This window comes from Adiantum capillus-veneris, chromosome 8 (assembly GCF_014529385.1).
Source record: "Adiantum capillus-veneris isolate H3 chromosome 8, ASM1452938v2, whole genome shotgun sequence".
Classification (NCBI taxonomy): Eukaryota; Viridiplantae; Streptophyta; class Polypodiopsida; order Polypodiales; family Pteridaceae; genus Adiantum; species Adiantum capillus-veneris.
Window position 1 is genome coordinate 14,455,734 of NC_140938.1, and position 14,392 is coordinate 14,470,125.

The following is a 14,392-nucleotide window of genomic DNA, read 5'->3' on the forward strand; positions in this document are numbered from 1 at the left end:
TAGCAAAAGTTTGGTAACAATCTGGCAAAGCATCAAGAACATATTGCACAAGGGAACTGTCAGAAATGACTTCTCTTGTAAAAATAAGTTGCTCATTGATATCCTTGATACCAGCAAGTAAAGTGTCTGAATCATGTTCCTCATCCATAATCTTTGACTCCAGCTCTTGACTCCAGCTCTTTACGTAGCAATGGAATTTTTGCCTCATTGCGACTTGCATAAAGATTAGCCAGAATATCCTAAGCATGTTTTGATGATTTTTTCGAATGAATGTGAGGAGTAATAGTGTGCTTCATAGACAATGCAATCAATGCATGAGCCTACACATATTTTACATCCCAGCAAGCTTGCTCAACCGTAGGCAAAACAACTTAGGTAGCAGCAATCTTGCACCACCAAAACCTGCAACATCCTCAACATTGTCTACATCCTCAAAACCGGGACGTATATCAATGTCGTGCACAATATTCCATACACCCTTTGACACAAGGATATGTTGCATCATATAAGACCACATATGGTAATTGTTTCCATACAATCTATCCTCTGCAGCAAACATCTTGAATACATTTGTGTTGTTGTCACCCATGTTAAATGATGCACTTGATGTGAAAACTGTCTGAAAAGAGGAGAAACAAAGCGGGAACAACATGTGCTATATAGACAAACCGAAGAAGATTGTAAGGAACTTGTTATGAAGAAAACGACACTGATAGAATTTTTGCACCAAAATGACAAAATAGCATGTGTAGTAATTCTTGTTGTGGGAATGAAGTCCAAAATTAGCCCGAATCAAAAATCTAAGTAGACCAAGCTCTACAGACTACGAGCCTCCCGAGAATATTTGTCGCTTGTTGCGGACACTCGCCAAAGCTCACATAAATCAAAGTAAGTGAGCACGCGTGTGCTGGAGCTGCTGGCGACTAAGCTCGGGAGAACACAACCTACTTTGATACCAATTATTGGAAATAGGGTTGCAGGAAAACACTCACAACTTGGGAGAGGATGAAGGAAGTTCAAGGCACACAACAGAGAGTGTATTACCTAGTGTGCAATGGAAATATAAGATAGCCCTAGAGTGATGGGCGTATATACAATACACGAGGGGGAAAACCTCCTAAAGAGGGAAAAAATACCTCGGTGGTCCTAAGTGTGTTCACACACATCACTACCACATGTATATGGAAACATAGAATTGATCATTTCCTCCCCCTCTTCCCCTTCCTCGTTCTTTCTTAGATGCCTTTCACCACTCCCTTGGACTCTCCCTCTTCCTGAATTGTTTTCATAGATTATGGAACATTCAATTGAGTCCTACATGCTCATAAAATCATCAACTACATACTCCACGTTCTCCAATGAGAACAAGCATGCTCTTGTATTTCCTACAATGCATTACTTCCTCAACATTACAAGAAATTTTGACACTGGAAGATGGTTAGAGATTCTTGGTAGGATTTTGTAACATCCAGAGCTGTAAGAAGTTATAACACAAATGGATCATCCGAACTAGACGATCTTAGAAGAAATTGTATAGAACATAAATAAATCACTTAGCGTGGTCGGAGGCATGGAAAGTGTAGATAAGGTAGCTACTAAAAAATTAGCACTCCACATGGTTACCAACAATGTCACAGGAAAATCGCAATAGAATGATAGGAGGATTTCCAAAGAGCTTAATATCAATTTCATGAATGACAAGCTCAATGACCAAGTTTATCCAATGTATTCTTCAATTTTGGACAAACAACACAAGGGTGTCTCCAAGAAGAAGGATGCCTACAGGGCAATGATAGGCCCAAGAAACTACAAGATTCATTCCAACCATAACTAGGAGCTTACATAGGTTTATGTACATGAGGAGCTTCTTGAAAAAATAAATTTGAATCCTACAAATTTTGCTATCCACTTTAAAGTTGATTCTTTCAAAACAACTTGTATTGTTTATGTAGGCAGAGTTCTTCATGAATTGTAAAGAACATTATCCAGCCATCTCAAGGGTACTTCTTTTCAAAACCCCCTATATAAGGATTGACTTAATGCAGCTTGCCGTCAACTCAATAAGAATTGATACAAAGTCATCGCACAGAGAGGCATGCAATGTGTTTTTTAACATTTGCACAAAGAGGCATGTAATTTATTTTGTAACATTTGCGCATCAAATGCAGAGGAAAATTACATTGCACCTATAGTCACATATTCATTCATGTCGGAATTGTGAAAGTTGGTCGGATGCCCAAAAGGGGAACCGGTTGAGTGGCACAAGCTTTCATGTTTGTTCCACGCATGCAATAAGTGTCCAAAGCTTGCCTTCTGTCCTTGGGAGCTTGATGCAACAAATTTTTGGTGGGGGGCAAAAGAGGGTTGGGGGGTAAAATCACCCCTTTTCTTGGGTAACTTATAGATTTTTCCAACATTTCATAAAATCCCCTTCTATAAATGTACTTCTATTATTTTTTAATGATTCTGCCCAATAAAAAGCCACTTTTTTGGAACTCACGTGCTATACTTAAATTTTTGGGGTGACTCCCCTAAGAACAAATCAAGAGCTCATGAAGTGGAAGGCCTATGTCGAGTATGTCACAGAGAACATACGAAGGTGTCAAAAAACAAATAAAGAAAATCTACAAGGAGACACCTACCAAAGACATAATCCCTCTATTTTTGCAGCAATTGAATTTCTTTATCCCCCATAGTAGTACTCATCCTTGGTGTAGCATGTGTTGGGCATGCATATGATCAGATGTATCCACTTTTAGCACTTTTTTGTAGAATTGGAGCGCTTAAAAGCAAGCATTTTAGGCAAATAATAAGGCACAATACCATAGTTGTGTTGACTATGAGAGCCAAAAATTAGTGTCCGTGTAAGACACATAGCAAAGAACACATTGGAAAGTCCCAATTGTCATTTGATCTTTTAAAAAATAATTATTATTTTATTGTTTAAAGACTCTCTTGGTTTGATTAGTCATGCATTTCCGACAACATTGTGATCCAGAAAAAAAAAATTGAACTTAAGTTTAGTATCGCATACATGTTGCAAAATTTTTCTTGTGCATCAATTAAGCACATATTGAGGAGCTTAAATTGATTTATTGGTATTTTTTGAATATGTGTAATTTTTATGAAATATCGTGAAAAATATTGTGCTAATTATTCTCCCATTTTTCTACACAAGATATTTATGTAGAGCACGATCCTACTATCAATCGATAGATATACTTACAAGAAATGTGGCCTGTTAAAAAAGCCAAAATTCAATAATAAGGTTCTAGTAGATTTTTCTTAAACAAACACCTTAGATTCTTAAAACAGTGAAATAAAATAAAATATGATAAGTACTATGCTAAGATTTTTATTATGGTTTTCATCTATCCTATAGTGCTTGGTGCAAGTTGCACATAGAAAAAAAAATGTTAAGTCTACTAGTACTAGCAAGAGAGTGTATGTTAGTATATGCATAACTCTATGTTATCAGAAACTTTAAGTACTATGTATGTACTATGTGGTAGGATGTGTTACCAGCTAGTACTCTTAAGTATGATGCAAGGATTATGTGACATTCCATATTACTTTTTGATACTATGTCAAAACTTCACTTTTAGTAAATATTTCACTTCAAATATTATGTGACACTCCCCCTATGTAACAATGGGTCATTTTCTATAGGTATTATTCACTGACAAGTGGAGATTCTTTAAAAGTGGACATGGCAATTAGGTAGAGCATGGTGGTGCAAGTTTTGTAATAAAGTGGACTCTGATAGCTGAGCAATTGAATGAAAATGGTGCTAAGCTACAAAATGCCCATGATGTTGTGAGTGGTTGACTCGGAAGACTGTAGATGATAAATATCATATACTCTTTGTGGAATTCAAGAAAAGCGATGTTGACAAGTGCTCGTGAAACTATCAAAGCTACATGCAACAACACATTGGGCGTTGGGGTTCAATTGCGAAGACCCTATAGAGATTCTCTTTCATAGACTATCATGTTTTTTTAAATTCTATCACAAGAAGTTTTGGACAAATTCTCACAATAATTCCCACATTATGACTTACCTCAACATCATGAGCTTCTGTTCGGGAGGTACGGCATACCTAGCTAGGTACGATTGGGGACAGGGGATCGCCGGCCCGGTGGGGGGGGGGGGGGGGGGGGGGGGGGGGGGGGGGCGGTCCCCTGCCCCCAATTGTACCTAGCTAGCTATGCAGTGCCTCCCAAACAGAAGCTTATGATGTTATGTAATGTTTGAAAAACACTGAAAAAAGCTCCCTTTTCCTACATGAGAAAATTTCTAAATCGTCTTGTGTATATGTTGAGGAGAGTTGGGACAAGTGCAATCATGCACAAGCATGGAAGATGCACATGCTAGAGCGTTCTAGAAGAGATAGTAATTTCGAAATGTACTTTGAACAGAATGGTCAACTAGCGGATCTATCGGAGGTTGGATGACCATCATGCCATGCTACAGTCTCTTACGAACACTGAGTAACTAAAGGGTTGATATATTGTGCTCTACAAGCATGGGAAGACAGTCATCTCCGAGAAAGTGGAGGATTTTTGGGTGATTGTCTTAAATATCAAAGACGTGGTGGTCCATGGTGTGTACTAAGACAAGTTTCCACGGGGTTGTCATAATGTAAGAACAGCTATGCCTTGCTAAGGGACTCCCCTATGGCTATGATGCACACAGATATAGTAAAAGTGATAAAGTTCCCAATGCTATAGGCTAACCACAAGGTCAAGGGATACAAGACAATGTATCGTGTCCCTTTTGAGGTGCATGAATGCATCCTAGCTAGTGTATCTCTCCTTAATTGCCATGAGGAGTAGATTGATGTAATACAGATCTCTTAAATCCTTTTGTATTTGGATAGATCCATTGTATGCATAGTGATTGTAGTAAAATAGACAAGAAATAGTGGCAAGAAATTGGTGGTTGTTTGATTACAGATAAGAAATAGTGTCAAAATAAATGGAATTAAACAACGGTCTGATGTTGCTTGTACATTGATACTTTGTATGTACCAAGGTGTGTGTTTGTATCTTTTATTACTTATTATTACAATTGTGTGGACTTAAGAAGTATACATTACATGTTGTGAAGAACATGTAGAAGCAAAGTGGCCTAAAGATCAAAGCTTACAGAATGAAAATTAAACGCAACCTCGTTAGGAAACAAGAATTGGAGTGCCTTCTGCATTCGCTCGCAACATCCTCTTGCATGCTTTGCGATCCCGAGACTAGGACACCCGCACTTTGTCCTTTGTATTTGTCGAAAAGGTGATTGAAGATATCTGCATCATAATGGAACTACTATAATTCACTGATCTACATTGATTATTCTTTTCTTTGATATGTTGCTCATTTAAGCACCCATGCTCGAATACATCCTTCAACCACACAATCTTCTTTTGGTTTGTGCAAACTGGGCAAACAGGCTTGGCCTTCAATTTTGTGTATATGTATGGACAATTGCACACATGTGTGGGTATGTGCATCTCTCTCTCTCTCTCTCTCTCTCTCTCTCTCTCTCTCTCTCTCTCTCTCTCTCTCTCTCTCTCTCTCTCTCTCTCTCTCTCTCTCTCTAACACACACACACACACACACACAACACTTGTTAAGGAGCACTTAGTTAAGAAAATGTATGCACCTTTCCAATCCGGCCGGCAACAAAGATGGAGATCACCATCCCAAGGAGATTCTCCTTCACATACAACATTTGCTTCATTATCATAGTATTCTTGCCCCGGGTAGTTCGCAGGAGAGTTAGTTGTGCTATTGCTCTTTGTTTGAATCAAAGATGTATTTTCTTTTTGTGTCTTATGATGGATCAACCAGATGATTAGCAAAGCACCACCAAACAACAGGATTCCCAAGAGCATGCATATCACCACCACATGTGCACGGTTATAGTTTGGAAAACTGTATGAGTATGCTCGTACTATGTATAGGTTAGCTAAACCAGACAACACAAAATAGCCAATCATTGAAGAGGTGGTAATGGCCGCAACCCATTTGGTATTTCCCACCGAGGAAATGCTTGAAATTCCTTGTGGTTTAGCACCATGATTAGGAGAAACATATCCCGTTGTAGATATACGGGTTGAGCTGCCAAAATTGGATAAATCTAGTGCTCTATTTTCACCTGCATTTACATGAGTTGCAAGTTGACTTGTGTAGATCTCCCTTACTTTAGAGGTAATGTAAGCATGAACATGGATGCTGAGTCCCAATTTCCCATAATCTGGGAGTATTTGATTGGGGTCAATCTCATTCAAAACACATAGCTCCTCCGGTGTTCGCACACAATATATGGTACACTTCGATAGATGTAGGGAGATGAGAGGCCTTTTGTAGAGCTATTTTATGATGATGCAATATGTCTCGCAAAATGGCCAAAATAGGAGTAACACCTATCCCTCCAGCAACTAGGACTAGTGTTTCATACCTAGAGATGTAAAAAACAAAAAAAGACATCTAGTTAATCCCACAAGTGTTTCAAATCTTTGGAGGGGAAGAGAGAGAGAGAGAGAGAGAGAGAGAGAGAGAGAGAGAGGATACGTCAAGTAAAAATCGGATTCGTCTCCATAGGGTCCCTCGACTCGAGCCTTGAAGGAGAAAGGGCAGCTTGATTGTGAATATTTTGCATCAGTGGCAGCCTTCAATTGATTATGCAACTTCCTTGTCCATGCACCCAATGGCTTGATAACAATGGTTAGCTCATGGTCCTCCTTAGTTGGAGTGGATGCCACACTAAAGAAGTGCCATTGTAGTTTAGATAGGGAGGGAATTTGAATGCACCAAGTGCTAAGTGCATGAAAAACAAACCCTAGCAATTCAATGAAAAAAGTAAGACGATTGTATGAAAGAGGAAACACACCATAATCTTACACGCTCTATAGCTATTAGAATTTAACACAAAATAAAGTTATTCAAATGTTTAGTAAGAAGGAACAAAACATGACTAACAGCATGTCTTCTTGGCACAAATTAAATGATCCTTTCTATTATGAATAGAAAGATGGGTATAAATACCATCACTACTATTCCTTGCAAGATGGAGCTCAACTGCACCCGATTCCAAGGCTTTGGCTGAGAGCACATCGACCAACTGCCTTGACTGGAGCATGCGCAAGAATCGATCCATGAAGAAGAGGAGGATAGGAATCACAAAGAAGTGGTAATTCCAAACTGCATGATATAGCCAAAAGAGGGCATAGACGATGTATAAGTGGTGTACACTGAAGAAGAACTCATACCACCGCCGCCGAAAGAATGATAAGGAGGTTATCCACATAACCATACCAACAATCCATGCGACCAAGCCTGCTACAACAGCACACTTTTCTCCTCTGGTGACCCAACCTGTGAACTGGAGACCATTTTCCGGAAACAAGACATAAGAAAACACAAGAAAAGAATGCATACCTAGCATGAGACAAAACCCATGTGCAACCGCATGCATACACATTCAAACAGATATTTACGTAGCTTAGGAAAGAGATCATTCCCCTACTTGAGTCTCATGCAAGTGCCTACAAGAATATACATTTCAATCAGACTACGGCTGGAATGGCTGCAAATATTATGTGTAAGACAAGCATAATGTTTTGTCCTAGCCTAGAGTGTACATTGTATGTTGAGGACTTCCTAGGAAGCCATAGCTCGACATGAATTTTGATGTAGCTGCACAAGGCATTGATGCATCTACAAACCGTAAACCCTAAAACCTAACCCCATATGACATGAATGCATGCAAAACAATATTGTGAGCTTGTAAACAGCTAGGGGAGCTAGGAAAGCATGGAAAGCATGGAAAGCGTATAACCAAGGCGGTCTGGCCAGTGTGCATGTAGAAGACGATGTAGCCAATGCTGCGCAGGGTAACGAAGAACATCATGAGGACGGCAAGCCAGCTATGGTACTTCACGGCATGCTCGAAGGGAAGGCCTATGAGGCGTAGGAATGGGGAGCCCCTTGACACGGGAATCCACAGCAAGGAGAAGGGTACAATGGCCACGGTGCCGAAGTAGTACGCTGCATGGTTCACCTTCTTCCATTGCCTACACATGCACAAACATATCCAAGCAACCAAGAGATTTGATCACTAACCCACAGGTTAAGTAGTATTTATAGTACCATGTTGGTGCATTAAGCATTAGAAAGGACATAAGGATGTTGCAAATGTTCAAGAAAAGTATGTGCTCCATTAAACCCTATAGCTTAAACTTGACCTCGATGCTAAAGTTTATCATCTCATATTGTTTTGACAATTACAATGAGGAAACCATTGATGCCCTAGCTTGTGGCAATGAGACCCCTCTGGCCAAACCCCAACCTTTCAACTCATTAGTATCTGCATGTTCATTCAAAGGGTATTTTTGGATTGCACTCTCAACTGATGTTCGTAACTAGTGAAACCATCGAGGTTAGATCGTGTTTACTTATGAATTGATAGCAATTGTTTTTCTTGTAACATTTTATTGTCCAAAATACTCTTATAGTAGTTTATTTTTTTAAAAATTAAACAGCCCTCTTTTGATATGGAAACAAGTATTGAACCTCCAAGACTAAGCAAAGTAAAGATGGAGAGATAGGTATTATTATAAGGCAGAGACATTTGTAATTGTCTTTATTTTTGTGAGGGTTGAACTCATTTTTGCAAGGCACATCAGAGTAGAAAACCCATTTCTTTTTTATTAGTGACATTTTTTAGCCAAATATAAAGCTAATGTTTGGTTATTGCTTTACACATAATATGAAGAGACGATGTTTATAATGTATTAGAATACTCACACCCGAGCTTAATGTGTTTTAAAGCTACCACTTACTTGGACACAATAGGACCATGGTGATGCATGACAGTTCCATTCTCGATTTCTTGGAACGATAGATGAGTAACTCTCCCAAAGTGATAAAACACCATGAAGAGTATGCCAATAATGAAGAGAAAATCCGCCATAGTTACAACTCCAAAAGGACTATGCACCCACAAAGGGTAGGTGCTTAAACTTGGAAATCATTTTTTTTGTTGTATCTGCAAGATCAATAATAGGAAAAAGTTAAAAATAAAATATATAATTGTTTTCATTATAGCCTTCTGTTGCAAGCTAGGTTTTTGAGTGACTCTCATAAACTAGTAAACAAATAGAAGCGTAGAAATAATAGTAAATAGAACTTGCTAATAATTATAACCTTAATGCATGATTGAAAACTAGTGTGAAATTAGTTCTAAGGTAATGACAATGGAATCAAGGATATAGCTTGATAATTGTTAAGTAAAGCTCTTCCTGTGGGGTGGCATGAGTTTTGTATACCTGCATGGATGACATTGGCTCTTTTGACCTGTAAACAAGTAGAACAGAAATATATTAAGTTTCACCTTCAGATTTTATAAGTGGATACGTCTAAAGAACTCATTAAGGACGTTGTTCCACTAGCATCAATATAAAGCGATATCGATACTCATAGGAATAGTGGCTATAACACAACTTACCTCTCCTCTTCTCCTTTGAGCTCCATTGAACTATGTATGTGTTTGTTTACTTTTTTGAAGCCATTTAGGAAACAAATTTAGAGGTAGTAAAATTAGAATTTGTAAAAATCAATAGCACCAGATGTAGTACTCAATTAAAAATAACAGAATTGGTATTAGTAGTAGCAGTAGTCGAGAAAGCCACACTCTAATCTATTCTATAATGTCAAAACTAGCTGAATTACAAGAAGTGTTTTCAGTAATCATACTATAGTGTTGTAAAACTAAAGTGACCTTAAATGAGTAGCCACGTGGTAGTAGTTGTAGGACTATGCGATTAGAACTAAGTATTATTAGTAGAATCAACAATATGGCCATTAGCGATGTAATGGGACAACACCAACTTGACTGAAGGCCATAAGATTGAGTAATACTAGCAACAAAATCTATAATTTTGAAGTCTCGATCATTAGCATAATGTCCCTTGTTCAAAAAACAGATATAACAAAGATTGTCATGTCATTAACATCCAAACTATATTGTTCTTTTACAATGCTCAGACATGATGTATCAAATAACCAATGTTTCTTAAGTTTAACTTAAATCCCTTCTTTCCATAAGAAACAAAAATTCTCACTGCAAGTGGGTAACTTGTGGGCGGGTCATGTGTGCATATGTTCTATATGCATACATGTATATATTAGAAGTATGGAACAAATATGTTCTAGCTAGCAAGTCTGTGTATATATGTATAGAACTATATATGCACAATTTATATGTGTACATATATATTTGTATATCTCGTATGTATGACAAATATACAATTGATATGTGTAATTATGTATATGAATATATTTATATACATGTTTGCACACATAGAGAGATGCATGTATAGAGTTTAGAAATCGAATGACTGGAACACTTAAATAAAGCTAGATGGCCTTCAAGGAATTAAATTGGTGTTCCTTTTAGGTCAAAGAAGGTTGTATTATACAGCCACATGCATTGTTGAAGGAGCCAATGCCACATCATTGTCAAGAAAAGAACCTAAATTAAATTTTCATGTGGCAGTACCTGATATAATCTCGTATCTCAATTACCAAAAAGCTCAAAATGGCCACAACAACAAGAGGCAATGTTTGGTATATAAGGGGAAATCCTGCAAACATGCACAATCGAGTTTGTTTAGTCCTTTGCAATGTAGTACTAGAAAAGCAATTGCAAGTTCAAGAGACTATAAATAATAGTGTTCACATGGTAGCTTACCGAGAGATATTTGCAAGTGATCTAAACATGCTTACATGCTTAATTTTTCCATGAGATGGAATGTACATCTTTATCATTTCCAAAAAAACTATTTCTATATGTGTGAGTTCAAACTTTTGTAAGGTACTAGTAAAGATCTAAGGAGCTAATTTCCAAGTTTTAAGCCTAATTACACGTGTTAATTTGTCTCAAAATCTCTAATTGAAAATATACACCCTTCTGTTGAACTCACATGCTATATTCACACGATTGAAAGATGTTTGTAACATTATTCTAGAGTCCATTTTTACAAAGTAGTCAACAATTAGATAATGATTTTCATGCGGATAAATGTTACTTTATATTGCAAAACTTTTGTACTTGTTTAATGTTCTTCTATGACATGATACCAAAATCATATTTATCAGTACTTTAGTAGTAGCCAAATGAAATATCACTTAAGAGCAATATTGTTGCTTTGCAATTTCAATATGGATTTAAATTTTATGACACTTATATTTATTATCTATATCTTTTTTTGAGCCATTTTTTGTACATGAGTAATGATACAAAAAACTTGTACACCATTACTTTGATAAAGACCTTGCTTGCCATGGTTCTATCATGTTCAAGTTACTTTTTCTTGATATGTTGTTGCTAAATGCAAATTCTAGTGTAAAAATAGCGTAAGTTTAGAGAAAAATAAGTTCTTATCTTGAAAATTATGTATGAGACTTGATGGCTTCGCTCTATGTAAACCCTTTATATCACGTGCGTCCACATGACCTAATTAGGAAACCCCGTAGCTGTAGAGTTTTGATGAATCTAATACATCCTTTCCTAGCTAGTTCAGTCTATATATGTCCACTTCGATTGGTATTCTTCTATATGTCAAAATATGTATGAAAAATGCTAGTAAGTAAATAAGCCCTTCTGTTGAACTCACATGCTATGCACACATATTGTGTGCAGCAATGGAGATCATTTGCCCCGTCATTTGCTAACAAAGAATATGCATACTAGTAGACTCAAACATAATTTCAATGAATTGATATGGGCTATGGGCATGTAAATTATAGATGCATAGATAGCCCTTAAAGATTGATGTAGCTTGAAAAACTCTTTTAAGCCATGTGTCTTTCTTGGTATGTGGTCATTCAAATGGCGTCTTTTCCATTCTTTTACTCATGTGCAATTTGGCACATGAGTACTACACCGGCATACGAATAAACAATTTAGCTTAATTCTTGCAATTTTAGAAGATTTTTAGACAATACAAATTGTGCAATAAGATCCATGGAGTGCTGAGGTCTTAGTCCATGTTGAAGGAGCAAAATTAGATGTGCGCACTCTAAAGGTCAAGCAAGAAGAAGATATATAGTAGTGTCATGTGCATTAATGTATACGTGTGTGTGTGTGTGTGTGTGTGTGTGTGTGTGTGTGTGTGTGTGTGTGTGAGAGAGAGAGAGAGAGAGAGAGAGAGAGAGAGAGAGAGACAGAGAGCGCAGCTCCCAAATAAGATTTGTCCACAAGTCTTGAGCTCTCAAGACCTGATACTCGAGGGAGGGATGGAGAGAAGGCAGGCAGGGGCAGGGGATTTGAGAGAGAGAGAGAGAGAGAGAGAGAGAGTAGAGAAGTACCTTCGCGGCCATCAGTACGGAAGAAGCGAGAGCGAGTGTTCTTGGAGAGGTAAGTATTGTCAGCCTGCGGCTCCGGCTTGTAGAACCAATAGAGCACCCACATCAAGCAAGCCGCGACGATCACCGCCTCCGCCACCGCCTTGGCCGCCCTTGCCACCCCCAGCCCCCTTCCACAGCTACTCATACTACTCCTTCCACTGCTCATCATGTTGGTGCTCGTCGACGCAGTCTCTGACGTTTTCATAGCTGCACCAATTATATTCTATTCTCTTAATTGCTCTGCAGCCGCGACAACAGCCAATCACGGCTGATCAAGCTCAGCACCTTGTGTTGATACTATACGCAGCAATTAATGCATCGCTGCTACTGAAGCTTTACCGGCGCGCAAGGTGATGAAAATATTGCACCTCTTTACAGACAACCAGCTGCGCCAATGATATAGCTCGCAAGCCCCATATATATATACTCGTGCCTTTGTTCACCTTTGTACTAGCTTCCTTCCTTCTCATACGCTTTGTACTACTACTCTCTCCATATCGTGAGTCCTGACTCTCTTTTGGTCAACGCCACATACTTTGCTTATGCCCCTCGTATACTACCCTCGCTTTGAATCGTGTAGTACCCAATATAACTATGGTCCCTCTATACTCATCCACCAAAATATCAGCCCTCTAGTTTGTACTAATTTCCCCATCTAGAAGTTATTTGTACTTCTCCTTCTGGGACTTCATTCCAACCCCTACCTTCATCTTACAGCTAAGCTACATGAGGGCCTAGTTTTTGAAAGTCGCACGGTATCTTGAAAGACGCCCGATATCTTGCCTTTTTACAAGGCTAATTGTAAGGTCACACAACATAAGTTATACTTAAAAGAGTGGAGATCTCCTTTAAAGGGCGGACTTACCATCAAGTATAAATAAAAAAATAGTTTCATTTAAGATTTTCTAGTAATCTAGTTTGGGACTCAAACTTTGATTACATGTATGCACTACCGCTACATGTTCACTCAAAGAAAGAGCTCCATTTTGACTTATCATCCCTTAGCATATCAAAATTTTCAAGATTCCTCAAGCCAATCCATAAATGCAACCCCACCTACCTATATAAAATTTTGAGGATCTGCAACCTCTCCCAACCTTACAGGCTTATGATAAGCCAACTTGATGGAAGGTACCACCCCTTTGGGCTATCATGCTTTTCACGTACATAATTCATGTTTCTTCTTCTTTACACTATCCGAACAAAAAGTGGTCATTACTTAGTTATGTGGAGATACTTTCATCCCTTTGATAGTATATAATCTCACCACCTCCCAGCAAGGAATAAGTACTATTAAAGTACTAAATCCTAGGGTCAACACCATTGATGCTCCTCTACTATCTAATCATTGAATCTCATAGTACTTCTTCTTTTGTCCTCATAGTATTCTATTGTTAGTCATCGGCCAAAAGATCTACTCTCTACTGTGTGCTACCTTTCTTCCTCTCAAAGTTGTTTGAACTTCTCCTTCATTTGCAAGCTAAGCTTGTTGATGGCTAGATTTCTTAAGAGCATCCATCTCTCCTCTTTACAAGGGCAATTGCAAGATCATGATAACATAAATTGGACCTAGGATACCAAGATTTGAGAGATCTCCACCTTTTTGCAACTAAGGGGTCGTGACCTTGTCATCAAGGATAAACAACAACATGTAACGTCATGAAAGATTATAAAAAATATAATGAGACTCAAAATGATCATATGTATTTACTAACATCTACTCACTTGTATAAAGAGCTCATCTGTTATCATCCCTTTAGCATATTTAAAACTTTCAAGATACCCTTCAGAAACTCTCTCAGCTACTCAACTCCTAAATGGCCTTGGGCCTAATGTTTTGAATGAATGTGAGCTTCAATTGAGATATAAATTGATGCAACTTTGTAATTCAAACAAAATGAGTACTATCAAAAAATCTTGTTTGACTTATTTTTTAAAATTTCTGTTGGGAAGAGAAGGGGAGCATGGTTGCTTCCACAATTCCAATT

The 14,392-nt window shown here is 38.0% G+C and overlaps 1 protein-coding gene and 1 pseudogene across 2 annotated transcripts; both read right to left on the bottom strand.

Moving 5' to 3' along the window:
* Positions 1 to 4,306: 4,306 nt before the first annotated feature.
* LOC147451709 (ferric reduction oxidase 6-like) lies at positions 4,307 to 9,018 on the bottom strand (annotated as a pseudogene). The gene is made up of 6 exons (XR_015188819.1): positions 8,837 to 9,018; positions 7,834 to 8,068; positions 7,041 to 7,377; positions 6,567 to 6,834; positions 5,656 to 6,453; positions 4,307 to 5,299 (listed from the first exon to the last, which is right to left on the bottom strand). The product of XR_015188819.1 is annotated as a ferric reduction oxidase 6-like (transcript).
* Positions 8,907 to 12,791, bottom strand: LOC147451710 (uncharacterized). Its single transcript, XM_086517594.1, has 4 exons — positions 12,366 to 12,791; positions 10,555 to 10,639; positions 9,323 to 9,350; positions 8,907 to 9,042 (listed from the first exon to the last, which is right to left on the bottom strand). Exons 1-4 carry the CDS (start codon positions 12,607 to 12,609, stop codon positions 9,025 to 9,027), a joined length of 375 nt encoding a protein of 124 aa, XP_086373720.1. The 5' UTR covers positions 12,610 to 12,791; the 3' UTR covers positions 8,907 to 9,024.
* Positions 12,792 to 14,392: the final 1,601 nt, after the last annotated feature.

Excerpts from the sequence above, each read along its gene's own strand:
- LOC147451710 (XM_086517594.1), bottom strand. The coding sequence starts at position 12,609 with ATGAAAACGTCAGAGACTGCGTCGACGAGCACCAACATGATGAGCAGT. Across the intron at positions 10,640-12,365 it reads CCGTACTGATGGCCGCGAAG|GATTTCCCCTTATATACCAA; the intron begins GTACTTCTCTAC and ends GCATGTTTGCAG. Across the intron at positions 9,351-10,554 it reads GAGATACGAGATTATATCAG|GTCAAAAGAGCCAATGTCAT; the intron begins GTACTGCCACAT and ends ACTTGTTTACAG.